The 14734-nt window shown below is 42.0% G+C and overlaps 1 protein-coding gene across 2 annotated transcripts in view; it reads left to right on the forward strand.

Annotated features, from left to right (window-relative positions):
- The first annotated feature begins 14631 nt into the window (after positions 1–14631).
- stxbp5l (syntaxin binding protein 5L) overlaps positions 14632–14734 on the forward strand; it is a 94532-nt gene continuing 94429 nt past the window's right edge. For both annotated transcript variants that reach the window (XM_076159165.1, XM_076159167.1), the window contains exon 1: positions 14632–14734. This exon is cut by the window's right edge and continues 65 nt beyond it. In XM_076159165.1, the coding sequence (XP_076015280.1) occupies positions 14632–14734 (103 nt within the window).

A 14734-nucleotide genomic window follows, 5' to 3' on the forward strand; every position in this document is an offset into this window, starting at 1 on the left:
GTCAGGTTACACAAGCATGAAAGCTAAATCGATCAACCACCGTATCTCCCACGTGATCACAACTTACATTTTTCAATTTTCCATCGTAACATTTGTAGTAACTAGGAGGCCAAAGATGGTTCAGCTCCCCTGTAAGATACACGAGCTATAAACTTTACATTGATGTTTGAATAATTACATGAGCCAGTGCCATGTATTGGTCTATAAATGGAGAACATCTTTCCAAAGCACTGCAGTATAAAGCAGCCCCAACATGAGAAACAAAGGACGAATCACTTCCTGAGGCGCCTGAATGTGTTGGGTAGCTTTTATCCTTGATGGATTATCTTAACTTCACGTGCCACCTGCTCTTTAAACATTCACGTTGCGCACAGTGGATGGCAAACACCTCATCATCTGTGAGTGGCTCCATAGTCGGATCTTACACCTGAATTTAAAGCGCACTTTTGATTAACAAACTGGATACAGGAAGTGCATCAGTGCAGGGTCATGGCAGAAAAAGGTCAGGTTGATTAGATTAACCCCAGAGAACCACAGCCATTCTGAGCATGTCTGTGCTTATCTGTGGGCATAGATGTACTAATTTAGAGTACAGGTAAAGAAAGGTTGGGAGTGTGTAGCTGAGATGGGATAAATTACCTGAATTGCGGTAAACTTCTTCAAAACTGCATTGTGTTGGATTTAGATTTTTTTGTTTTATTTTTTATAACTTTTTATTTGTTGTAATGGGGTTCCGTGTAGTGTTGTCATGGTGGGGCATTAATTAGCGAAACACCGGAAGTGGGCGTGTCTTACATGTGCGGCTTTCTGGTCGGAGTTTCATGACTTTTCCGTGATAAGACGTGTATTGCTATGACTCTCTCCCTGTACTAAATAAATACATTTAAATTGGGATTATTCTGTTTCATTAATACACTACAATTCAATCACTGTGCTAAAACATCCTAAATGCCATTTCAAGTCAATTTCACCCGCCCATTAGCATTTTTCCTCCTTTCCTTCACGCTAACACGGAGCTTTACAGAGTCTTAATTTGAATGAAACTGACAAATATATCAGAAAGTAACGATTTATGGCCCTGTATCCACTTTCATCATGTTCAGAACTTATTGAGTAATGGTGCCTTCGCTTGTGCGCAGAACTCCAACCTCCCACTTGGAAAAAGGCAATGGAATGGCCACAGTCAAGATCTACAAACGGCCATCTGAAAGGTAAGAGAGGATATGTTTGTGCGTTGTTTTGAACCTGAAAACGTGTGACATCTAGCATATGAAGCAAGCTGCAGAACTCACAGGCTTGCCAAACAAAAAGTGTCTGGAACTTCCAACGCAGAAAAAAACGACTTTCCATTTGCAATCAAATGCAACACGATCTTCTGACAAAAATCGGAACATTCACCCACGTGGTGCACGGGTAAATTTACCCCGGGTATTGCTGCCGAGGTCTCAGGCACTTCCTCTCTGAAAGCTTGTGTTTGAGTGTGTGTTGGTGTGTGTCTGGTGATGCTGGTGTTCCTTACCAAAGTTTGTTTTTCCGGTTCTGCAGCTTCAAAAAATCTCTATTGATTTGTTTTTTCTTTTTATGAATGAATTCCTCTGAACCTCCTGTACATTTGTCAGATAAAGGAAAGTGCTTTTGTTTTATGTCGATACAATTATCTCCAATTTCTTTAGAAAATGGCTGATAATGTAAGTGGGCAGATAAAACTGATTTTCCAGTTGGTGATATCACAAACGACAGTACGCACAATAATAAACCAAGTCTGCGGAAATATTGTCCTTCAACTGGGGAATGTTGTGTATTGTTAGTTCCAATGTAAGCGATCCTTTCTTAGATGCTTGCCTTGCCCTTTGAAAACACACGCACACGCACACACACACACACACACACACACACATAGAGCTACATTTTTCATTGCTTGTTGGTTATGTATGTACAATATATTTCTGTAAAATACTCACATAAACACTTCTAGTCAGTCATCTGAAGTGGGCAATGGAAAATATTGAAAGTAAGCTGAAAATAATTGCTGTGATTGCTTCCAGTAATCATTGCTGTGATTGCTAGTTCAAGTTTAAGTTCTGCGATTTAATCACACATTTCCCTATCATTAATAGTTGAACCAAACTGGTTTACAGGAGAATGAAGGTTTGAGAAGTACAGATTGTGGTTCCGTTCCACAGTCCATTAATTCAAACCTTTTTAATGAGACGAAACTTGCAGTGATTTTCCGCTATTATGAATCCTGGTGTAACATGGCTTTTCTGTAATTTCAACGATGGAATTTGTTCGACCGTCGACTACAGCTTGGGTTTCTCATGTGGCCCAACAGTAATACTTGCCCACCCACTTCTCTCTTCTTCAATGTGGCACACAATTGATTTGAATTCATTTACTTTGCATTAAACTGTATTATTATGCCCAGTTGCTTCCCTTCCATCTGCGTATGTAACATCCCGAGTGGGTCCAGTCCAGCACTTAAACCATCTCGCAGCTTTTTCCCCTGTAATGACTTAAATGAACCTTCAGCGACGTCCTCCCACCTCTGACCGTATCCCAGAAATCCCTGCAAACCAAACAATGTGCAGAGCTTAATGAATGCTTGGACAGTTGCATTAGCCGTCCTGCGCTCTTTGCCATGGTGCGTCATAGGTCCTGTCCCTCAAGCAAAGTGACCCTTGAGATTCAATTTGAGTGACTATTGACAGAATACCAATTGCATGACCTTCCGCAACCTTTGATCATTTCCCTCACAGCAGGGAATTGGGTGTATCAGTCAGCTGCTCTCATGGCTGATTAACCGTCGAGTGATTTCCACTCCTTCTGTTCTGCCTTTCTAGTCGGTTGAAACATCTGCCAGTCGATGCTCCTCGTCTGCCTCTTGTGCTGCGATCACATGTCGGTGTTTATGTGGTAGTGTGATGAATCATTACTGGAAACTAATTAAAGACATGGAAATTAATAAAGAGATTACCGTAAACCTCAGGGCGGTGGCAGTAACATAACCAAGTCTTAACATATAATTGAAAATCCGTTATTTTTCCATTTTGTGGCTTAAGATATGATGCACCTTTATTGATCCTCTGTGGGGGGAATTCTGATTTGACGCAGCAGCACAGACGTGAGTGGTTTGCAGAAAGAATAAGATAGAATAATAATGAGTAAACCAAATTGAATAAAGAGCATGTTCACTGCACAGTTGTAATTCTGTTATGTATTGAGAGTAGTACTGAGACCAACACCCTGAGGTGCTAGGAGGTAGTGGGTGCCATGAAGTGGCGGAGGCTGGTGGAACAAAAGAGGCCCCCTGGCACTTTGAAGCCGAACAAAGTCCTCAGTTTTTTCGGCTCGGCGTATTAGGAGGAGTTTTCTGTGATAGCTTCCAGTCTCCTTCTCACCTTCCTCTCTGTTTCCACGCTGTCCAGTTCCATCCCCACCACTGAGCTCTCCTTCCTCATCACCGTACCCGGCTTGTTGGCGCCAAAGGATACATATCAGTGTTTACCAAATTCAGCTTTCACACAGATTGCACTTATCTCATGAGTTAATATTCTTAGGCCATCCACAACCTGATTAGAATTCAAAACAAATGAGGATACATATTAATACACTATCGGCAACAATAAACAACTTACCTCGGGTGGTGAGATGGCAGCACAGATGGCAGGCTGCTGCTAGAGAAACCTGGAGTGTGTCTCGCCGGCGCCGTTCCACCGGACAACAACATCTGTTATGAGCCTGTGCTGTGGATGGTTAAGCACATTTCTTTGGCTGTGGTGCTTTTTAGGAAAGAAAATGACAGTACATGTTCACGTTCACAAGAAACGATTGCAGCGCTCCAACTTTTGTTGAGCGACATCGCCATGGCAGTGAGGAGAAGCTGATGGAGAAGTATCGACACATATGAGACCTGCGCCACAACAACAAAGCTGTGGTGAATTCGTTCCCACTAAGTGACACTTAGCTTTCATGTTTTGTTTTGAGAACATTATTCATACAGCAGCAGTCACTACTTTGGCTGTTTAGTTTGTTGTTCTCCCTGCTTCCCTGCACGTGGGCGGATAACACAGACACAAATTCCCTTCACCAGATCTCCAACTGGCTTTACACTTTATGCAGAAGTCCATGGTTCACTACATTTGTTGTTCATTAAATGTTTTGCACATTTTGTTTTGGACATAAATTATATTTGTTGTCTCAACCATGACGTCTGAAGCTGTCCAATATTTGGTTTCTATTTCTATTTCTAAATGTACATGTGAATCAAATATCTTCCCTTACTACACATCTTATTTCTTTATTATAAACCTTAGATGAAGACTTGAAAATCTGCCGTGGGACCCATGAGCAGAGCTAAATCCTGAGCCGCTGGATAAATCATCTAAACAATGTCCTTTTTCAGATGTAATACATGTTTTGTGTGATTCGGGTCTCTGCCTTTCCATTGTCTGTAATTCTCTGGAGCCATTGTGTCTTTGCACCTCCTCCTCTACCTCCAAGGCCCTACGGCAAAGTTCCCATGAGTCTGCAGTGTTGACGTCATCTCCTCATAGTGTGAAGGGGCGTCCAACATAGAGACTTGTTTCTATGCCTCCAAACGAATGCCTTGTCTCCATCTCTTGGCAAAGTGAGACTTCCAGGCCTCTGAGGAAAACAACTAATCATTTAGGTGTGACTCATTCATCTCTTTGGTGTGCTCACATTGCCAAGTCTGTTACAAATACAACTGGGAATGTCCAAAGCACCGGTCAGGTCCAAGTTCAGGCTGTCAACCCATGATCTTTAAAGCGATGAATGAAGGTGATACATTTTTAAGAGCTGATTGTACTCTCAGAAATGTGTCTTTGGTCTGCAAACCAATCAGAAGATGTTTTTCTCCCAATGGAATGAAAAGATTCCACCTTAGTTAGGTGTCAGTAAGTGGTCTATTCCTTTTATTGAACTGTTTCAGAGCAGACGAGTTGAACTTTCTACCAAACACGCCAACCTTATTTCCATGGCTGACACGATATCGCTACCACCAGCTTATTTATCAATAACATCCGTATACAGTATCTAATTATTGGATTTTTCCATTCAGTATGATGTACTGAAGTATGATGTACTGAAGATCCTAGCAGAAGGACTCTACATACTCCAAAGGTCCCTGAGATGATACACGCAGAGCCTCACATGCTCATCCAAGCCTGATTTGACCCTGTGGCTCCTCGGCTGAGCGGATGCTGGCGGTCTGGTCTGACTGGAGACACCAAGCTGCCATATGGCTGCTGCAGCAAAGCCTGTGGGACAGCGAACAAGCTCACTGCTACTGACAGGATGGCCACCAACGCACACAGGCACGTCATACAGCACACACACTTAAACTAATCTTTTCAATGGTCCATGCCACACATTATCATATCCGCAATTGGTTACTAGGGTTCTTAATTAACAGACAGACAAATGGGCGGTGATTTCCTGATATATAGTTAATTTAGAACTTTGTTACAGAGTCACATGACAATTTGTTTACTTTGCAGTCATTTTACTTAAACTCTTCATTCTGGTTCTGGTGAATGACTTGTGTTGCTTTAGGATGCAATTACTGTGAAACTAAAGGTGGCAGTGGCAAATGATATCAGATCTGAGCCAAGCAGGATCCTGCTGCTCAGTAAAAACACGTTCACCCAGAACCAGCTCTGCCTCCAGATTTCAGCCAAGTAACAGCGGCTGAATACTGTGAGATAGACAGTTGTCACTCTGCTGTGGCGGAGGGGCGGTTAAACACTCACTGGGAGCAAATCTGTCAAGCACGCTCAGTCTAACTGTGGAATGGATGGAACCAGGTGTATCGTGGTGAATTTTGTTTGTTTATTAGCTTAGATAAGTGCTTTGAGTCCTTGTATTCCATTTTGAGAAAGAAAGTGTAGGCCGGAGAAACAAGGCTACTGCAAGCTTCACTCTGTCCAGCTACATGCGTAACACACACAAAGAAAAGTGTGTATACTGTATGTTCATTTTCTCTCTCCTTATACTTCTGATGAATATCAAGGTCAGATCAGTTGAGCTTCTCCTTCATTGTTCATCTGCTGTAGCAATTTCAGAGAATTCTTTGCTTCCATTCTGCTGTGGTTTACAAAATGTTGTGCAATGTTCAGAATGTATTTAATTAATTGATTTTTGAAACTTGAGAAAATTTGAAAAGCCCATATATTGGACAAGGAAGGAGATAGAGAGCTACAATTTCAGACGCAGCATCCAGGCTGAAATGGCATGAATTTGTGTGAATTTGGGGCAAATTGGGGAATATTGAAAATATTCTAAAAACGTTGACCCGCGGGTCGTCGATTTTTGAAACTAGAGAAAACTTGAAAAGCCCAGATCTTGGACAAGGAAGGAGATAGAGAGTTAAAATTTCAGAAGCAGCATCCAGGCAGAAATGGCACACAAATTGATGCCATTGATCGATGACCCGCGTGTCAATGTTTTTCAATTTTTTTTCAATATTCCCCAATTTGCCCCAAATTCAAGCAAATTCATGCCATTTCTGCCTGGATTCTGCGTCTGAAATTGTAGCTCTCTATCTCCTTTCTTGTCCAAGATATGGGCTTCTCAAGTTTTCTCTAGTTTCAAAAATCGATGACCCGGGGGTCAACGTTTTTTGAAAATTTTCAATATTCCCCAATTTGCCCCAAATTCACACAAATTCATGCCATTTCTGCCTGGATGCTGCGTCTGAAGGCAGTAATGGCATCAATTTGTGTGAATTTGGGGCATATAGGGGAATATTGAAATATTCGGAAAAAAAAGTTCACCCCGCGGGTCATCAATTTTTTAATAGGCTCTCAGGCTACAATCACATTTCATGCAACAAAACAAAATCCTATAAATGATTATCACTGATTCATAAATGTAATGAGACTATCAGATCGTGCCAAAACAGAGACTGGCTCCCACAACAAGGATTTATTTTCCAAGGAGAACATTGCTGCAATTTTAAGTAAATGGGTTAATGCACAAGCGTCTGCCAGTACTGCAACTGAGGCTGAATTTAAGGCGGACTGTCCAACATGATCATACACAGAATGTTAATAAGTGATGGCAAATTCCACTGTGGAAGTTGGAGCAGTTTGTGTCTGCTGCTGCGTTGGCTGTAAATGTGTCATAACTTATGTCATATCATGTAGCACCGGATTTACTAAGTATTTCTTCAGTAGAAGTGAACCATGCATTGATTTATAAGTGGAGTTTGGGAAGTGACAAGGTAATACGCTGCGACGCTGATGCTGGATCAGGGTCACAGGGGGATATTACCATTCTTAGTATTTCCCCTGCTGTCATAGCTTGAGGGAAGTGTTATTGTGCTGCGTTCAAGGTCGAGGATGTAGATTCTGTAATCTAAATTGTAGCATAAACACACGCTTATATCCTCTGGAAAAAAAGCTTCCACCTCCAATTTAGAATTGGTCTCAAAAATTAGTTTTTGAAAACCATTATTTAGAAATTGCTTGTGTCTGAATCGACAATTCAGTGTCTAGTTGAGGGTGTCAGGGGACTTTTGTGAGTTTAGTCGATGTTTGCATTTGTCAGTTCTCTCTCCAGAATGCAGACACAGGGACAGAAAGAAACGAGAAGTTGACAGAAAATTTTAGATCGACTAACTTTCTCATCTGGTCAGGTTACACATTCAGGTTAATGATTAAGGTTGTATTCAAACCTGTGGTTCGTTTGCTTTGTTTCCGATTCGGGGAATAATGTTTTCAAACAATCCTTGATTGGAGTTAACTATTTTGTGATTGGTCAATTTGAGCATGAAGTGACGCCCTCCCCTGGAAAAAGGTTCCTTCTTTGCCGGACAAATCACAAATACAATCCAAAATGCAGCATCAGTACCATGTGTGTATAATTGCGTTGCTTGCTATTGTCTCATTGATTTAAAAAGGTTAGGTGCGCTCTGATGGAGGCAAACAACCAAATATTCACAGACCATCTCTTCTGAAGACGCATCAGTTAAACTTGATTAGATATTTATAGTATTTTTGAGACTATAGACATTACCAACATATTTTTTCATAACATATATACTGCAGCAAGTGAGTTGAATTGGTTTATTGAGTAGCTTGCTTGCTCACTGCAGTACAGCAATTGCAACCGGGATCTCGGATCAATTGATTTGTTCTGGACCTGAGTGCGATTGCGGTGTTCACATAAACCCAAACAAACCGATCTATGAGGGTCCCGGTTTTGAAATAAGGGCTACAGATCTAGGGGCTAGATCTGAATCCTATAAGTGGTCCCTTGTCAAACCACACTACACATTCTTTACTTGTTAAGTCTCCACACTTCAAAAAACGTCTTGGCCTCTAATATAGCCACTAGGGGTTACATCACAGCTGACTGACAGGCCGCTCCCTGCTTCTTCCCTCTCTCAACCTTAGATAGGTCTGATGCTGTCGATCAACCTTATCTTCTTTCACACATTGCTGGCAGATGATTCCACCACACAGGATTATGTGAACAAAGTGGCTGTGCTTACAAAAAACAAGGAATTGCAGTGACCTTGTTCAGATGTTATTTTCCTGAAAAATCGTGTAAAAAAATTTTGTAAAATCGCGAGCATGTTGTTTTAATGGGATTGAAAGAGAGGAGGAGCAGTGAAAGCAATATAACATCCAGACGTTGATGCAGCATATACTAATATCCCTTAAAGCTTAAACTAATTGAGAACAAATTGAACAGAAGCGCAGACGACAGAGATCTTATTTGGTAAATGTATTCTATTTTTAGCTTTAAGGTCACCAAGCGCAGAGAACATCCTCCTCATTCTTTTGTACACGGTCCAGCTCAGCAGTGAGCCACAGTCACAGAAGATCTCATATCCACAGGAGGGGGCCACTTCAAATTGCTAGTTCTTACACAGGCAAAACACAGTGGGAGAGCAGGAGGCGTCTTTCAACAGCCAAATGTAGAAAAGCTCATTTTCTCAGCATGTTTTATCTAATCCAGGCTGATGTTACAATCTAAGTCTCCGTCAAACAAAGTGCTGTTTATTCAGCGAGCAGATTTACCCAGAGACAAGGAGACGAGACTGTGTCTTGCCTTTGCCAGCATCAATCAGCTCACTTCTGTGGGTGGTTTTAATGAAGAAATGGCATATGTCTCTGACTGCCATTGGGTGTTTTGCACTCATTGTGACTCCTCGCTATTTTGATCCCTCAAGGCTTTGGCCTGAAGTTTGTTACTTGACATATAACCATCTGTACTCCACCCTCCCTCTAACAGAAGAACCATCCCATCCCATTTTCTTCCCCTTCAGAATTGAGAGGAAAAGACCAGATTGTCAAAGGGTGGAAATGAATCCTCTTTAACTTTTCCGCCAATGAGCACAGCCCAAAATATCTGTCGTGCATTTATATGGAAATCAACAGTCCCCAAAGAACTGGCCCCCGTCTCTCAGGCCCTCACCTCATCTACCATTTCTCAATTACCAGCCAGTGGTCCTGTGGCCTGGAATAAATTCTTAATTGGGAATTCATTAAAACCACCAACATTTTGTGGCTTTAGCTTTCCTCTGAACTCTTCTGCTGTGCACCTTTATCAAATCAAACAGCAGGTATTAATTGGGCCAAAGTGACTAAGAGATTGGAGGGTGGTCTGAGTCGATGTTAATCAACTCAGAGGGTGGGTGGTACCACTAAGGGGAGTCCATGCGGCGTGTGGAAGTAATTATGGCAGTTAGATATGGACTGTATCCAACTGAATGTACTGTATATGTGCATATGTGTGTGCATGTCCAAATGGCTAATATAACGACAAACATGCATAAATGTCCTTTTTACTTGATTACTTATTTTTATTTGTACTGTAACTTGATGACCGCTTGAATAATCTCGACACTGCTGCTAAATATTTGAAATAGTTGAAGCACAGTGGTCATAATTGTAAAAAAAAAAGTCAACATGGCATTCTTTTAGATTAGTTTGATCATGATAATGGATCGTTTATGCAAAGTATTTGTATTGATAAATAGCACAACTGATTCTAGCATGATATTGCATTGGTATGGAGAATCATGACCTTTCACTAGTATTAGTAATTTTGGTGTTGATTTAATTTGAATGGAAGTTCTAATCCCCCTCTTCTTCACTGTTATAGCAAAACAAGGCTCTTTGGTTCTTCTTTGTAGCCCAAAGAAGAACTTTTGTCTTTCCCTACTTCTGAGGCAGCACCTCCCCCTGGCTGCAACCGGTACACATGACTGGATGCGTCACTGGTGACGGCCAGCGGGCAGAACTCAACTTTTGTTTCATTCCTGTCAGGTCAGAAAACACTGTAGATCTGAAATGTTGTCAAACAGCCCTGAGAGGTGAGTGGAAATGGAATGCCTTCATATTAAAGGAGACGTGAAGGAGAAAAACAACCGCAATATATTAAAACACAAGGATGGCGTGGGATGATACGTCAATAAGGATAGAATCTCATAAACAACATGTCTTCCCGGGCGTTGATGTGCTATTGATTTAATGTCTTGCGGACTTTTGAAGGAGAATCACTTTGAGTTTAATGTTTCGGAGTGATCAGAGGTCATGGATGTGCTTCTCAAGCCTGCATTTAATGTGAAGCAGCTAAGAGAATGTTTTAAAAGCCATTTTACAATGTTCAGAGCCAGGGATAAGCTGTATACGGGTCCATTCAAAGGCCTATGGACCTGGTGAATTAACTATACAACCTATAGTTTAGATGTGAAAGACGTGAAAATCATGAAATGTCGCATAATTGTCTCATATTATCCATGGCATATATTAAGCTTTTGATTGTAGTCACCCGCACGTCACAGCAGGACGAAAGGATGGACTTTACTGGCAGACATTTCTTTGCTGAAAAATGGAAATAACATTATGGTAATGCATTCAAGCTTTCTTTCTCTTCACTGACGGCTGCACGTCGCCTATGACCACAAATTAACCAGGAGGTCACATGACTGCTGAATATTCTGCCTAATTACCACACAAAGCTCCATTTGCGTCCATCACAAAATCAGGCTGCCTTTCTGCCTTTGTGTTTGTTCCGTCATCACATATTTCTAACAATAGTCTACACACACACACACACACACACACACACACACACACACACACACACACACACACACACAGTTGTATATTCTTGTATGCCTGGAAATTAAATAACTCTTGATCTTATGGTCAAAATTATGATTAGTTGACTTTTTCTGAGGCTTATTTACTCTTGGGGGGTTTTCAGAGCAGTCGGAGCTTCATATACGTATATAATGAATAATGATATTGCCACTGGTGCCAGTGTAGAAAAAACAGATGCCACTGCAATTTGTTTTAATAACCAGCAAGGTCGAGTTTCTGACCAGAGTAGCACTGGCACATATTGGTAGAATTGAGGTTGTTAGACTGTGTGTAGACTAGATAATAGAGACATACTCACTTCTAGTCTCAGATAAAGATGTAAACAACAGGCTGCCCACACACAACCAAGACTTTTCACTGCTTTCTGTAAACATCTTACTTCTTGTGTTGGTTTGCACTGTTGCACATACTCAAAATCCCAAAAGCTGAATATGTGCACGTTAGTCCCTCTCAAACACTGTTGACTGTTTAAAATTTGACATTGACAACAACTTGACATTTAAAACAACGTTGCCACTGAGCATTTCCTGCGAACAAAAATGGCTTGTCCCAGGAAAGTTCAATGTAAATCCAATTTGTAGGATGAGTTGTTGTTACCTAATCATTTGTTGTCTTATAGAACCTTCTGATCAACACATTTTAAGCATCCGCATCCACACAGTCCATCTGGTCTGTTTTAAAAGCTGCATCGATCTCACTTTGCCACTATTTACCCAGCATGCATTTGTCCATTAACACAGTGAAATTGCCTCAATTAAGGGGTGAGATAAATGCGAAAGAGAAACTCTGTAGCTTTCGATAATTGTATTTGAAAATGGGACGATTAAGTCTCACTGGAGCACCAAATGTGCTCCAAATGCAGAATACAACCTGTTTGCCAAGTTGGCAGGAAGATTGAGCTTCCCTGCAGATGCCAATTTTTACATTTGTTTGTTTGTGTGTCATTGGTGGTTTCCCATAGTTGCTCCTAAGGGAATATTGCAGGGACTTTTTAGACTGGATTTATTTATTTTACTTTATGATTGAGGTGATAATCCTGTAGGGAGGACGGTATATCTGGAACAGCCTGTCTGTCTGTCTGTCTGTTGCCATTTACTTATAATTGTCTGCCAAGATTGAGTGGGTGTGGCTCATTCATCTAAAGTGCTGTCTCTTATGAATGAATGAATGAATGCAATCACTACTTTTGTTAAAAGTAGTCTCACCAGTAAATTAATCAACTTGATGGGGGAACTGCAACAACAACAGTTGAGTTTTAGCATTCATTTTGGAACAGGACATGTCATTCTTAGAGGACCACTTGGCCTTGGTGGAGTTATGTGCTGTCTGAGTGCCCTTTAGTTGCCCATATGTCTTTGTCTAAGTTTTTGGTCTATGCTTTTAATTGAGATGGGTCCTTGTGGGATTAAGTATAAATTATTGATGTATTAATATTGAACGTTATTATAGACCATGGTTGAAACTCCTTGTTGGTGCATTTAGGATTCAATGACATTTTGGATATTTGTGTTGGTGGCAGAAAAGCTGTTTTCTTAATGTGAGAAACGCCCAAAAACCCATTGCCCTTTCCAGGGGATCCTTGTTTGTTCACTGTGCCATTTGCAGGGTTTAATGTTGTGATAATGTTGTGCCTGAATGCATCTGGCAGCTGGCTCTCATATCTCAGCTCTACATACTGTATCTAAAAAACAATAAAAAAGTGGTGACAAAGTGTTCACTATTACTGAACAAATGGTAACCAGTGGCTGCCCGGAAGGAAGGAAAGCAAAGTAAACGCTAATGGTGACCATAGCAAATGACAGGCGGTGACGCAATGATATTTGATTTGTAGCGACTTGTAATGGGGCTAAAACATGAAAAACCACCAGTGTGTTCCTTTAATGTAAAGACACACTCAATAATGCATGACATGTCAGAAACCAGGAGTATTAGCTGAACATTTCAAGAACCACGCTGGGCTCGTTGGCTTTTTCGTCTGGATATGTGTGTCATTACAGCTGTATATGGAGCCACTCCCTTAGCCAAAGAGCACTTTGTAAACCCACTGAAGATTATACAGTATGTCCCGCCTCAGACAAAATGTTCCTCAGTGCTTTTTTTAACAAGCTTTTAACCGCTTATACAAGAAAAACACAGAATTTTTGAGTTAATGTGCACATTTATGAATACAAGATGTAAGGGTGAGGGAGTAGTTGTGGTCCCTTTCTTGTAACTGTCTCCCCTATTTTTTATTTACCAGGAATTTGGCTTTGTTTTTTGAAATCGACAAAGTAAAGAAACAATATAAAAAAAGTACAATAGTCCACATCCTGCAAAGGGAGGCAAATCTGTGAGGGGTGAGGAGATAATAGCTCTTTTAGATATGCAAAGAAATGATGATGCACTCCCTCTCACCTTGCAAGTCAAATGTTTAAATCTCATGTCAAACTGATATGGATCCAGCTGGAATATAGCCATATAGAAAGAAATTGGGCCGGAATGTATTAGAGATTGAATGAAATTATGAATATTATTATTTGTTTTTATCTACAAGTTCTTTTCTTTACGCCATGGTGTTGTTTTGTGTGTGTGTGTGTGTGGGGGGGGGGGGGGGGGGGGGGGGGGAGAGAGAGAGAGAGAGAGAGAGAGAGAGAGAGAGAGAGAGAGAGAGAGAGCGAGCTGTGGGCGGGGCTGGCTCGGCTAAGGTCTCTCAGCACCACGGACAGCTCCGCTCGTCTTCCGTCGCTGTCTGCGGGGAAGCGACGCTGAAACAGACCCGGATGAGACAGAGACCCGCGTCGACCCGTTGCCTCTGCTCGGTTCTTACCCTCCGCGCTTGACTCGCCTCGCTCTCTCGCTCATGCCCGCGAACACCAACCACCCGGTTTACCCGCACTGCTTCTGCGCCTGCACGGTCGCTTCCTCCTCCACCTCCTCCTTCTCTTATACTGGCAACAAAGTACTTTTTTTAGAGGCGCTGGACGGATCGATCGTCTCCCCAAGTTCCACGCCCGCCGCTGCCGGTTCCCTCAGTATGATGTCGACTCCCTGGATCCCACTGCGAGCCGGTGAGCGGACGTTACTTTAGGAAGCAGGAGCACCATGAAGTTGAGCGTCTCCGATGTGACAGGCGACCTGCATCTGCAACATCGGTGGTAAAACCTCCGATCGGAGCGCACAGCAGTCAGGAGAGAGGAAGATGAGGAGCCGGTCTGACTTCTTCAATTGCACCTAAAGAGTCGAAGAGAGAGAGAGACAGGGATAGAGGGAGGTGGTGGGGTCCTTTCTGCTGCTTCTTCTGCTGCGGCAACCAACGATCTTTTCTCTCTATCTTTTTTTGTGCCCCGAACGAGTTTGGATCTCGCACCCGAGAGGGGAAACTGAAACGAGAGCGCCGGTTCTTCTGTCTCTCTCTATCTCTCTCTCTCACTCTCTCACTCTCGTTATCTCTCCCTCCTCTATTCGAGCGGAAAATAAACAAGCAAACAAACATAACCAAAAAAAAGGCGTAAAAATGAAGAAGTTCCGGAAGGTTCTGGACGGTCTGACCACCTCCTCTCCGGGGGGAACTATCGGCTCTCCATCATGCGGCAGCGCGGCCGGGACTCCCACCGCGG

Source organism: Genypterus blacodes, unplaced genomic scaffold (assembly GCF_046128005.1).
Source record: "Genypterus blacodes isolate CSIRO-AG114 ecotype Tasmania unplaced genomic scaffold, CSIRO-AGI_Gbla_v1 ptg000093l_1, whole genome shotgun sequence".
In the NCBI taxonomy this organism is placed as follows: domain Eukaryota; kingdom Metazoa; phylum Chordata; class Actinopteri; order Ophidiiformes; family Ophidiidae; genus Genypterus; species Genypterus blacodes.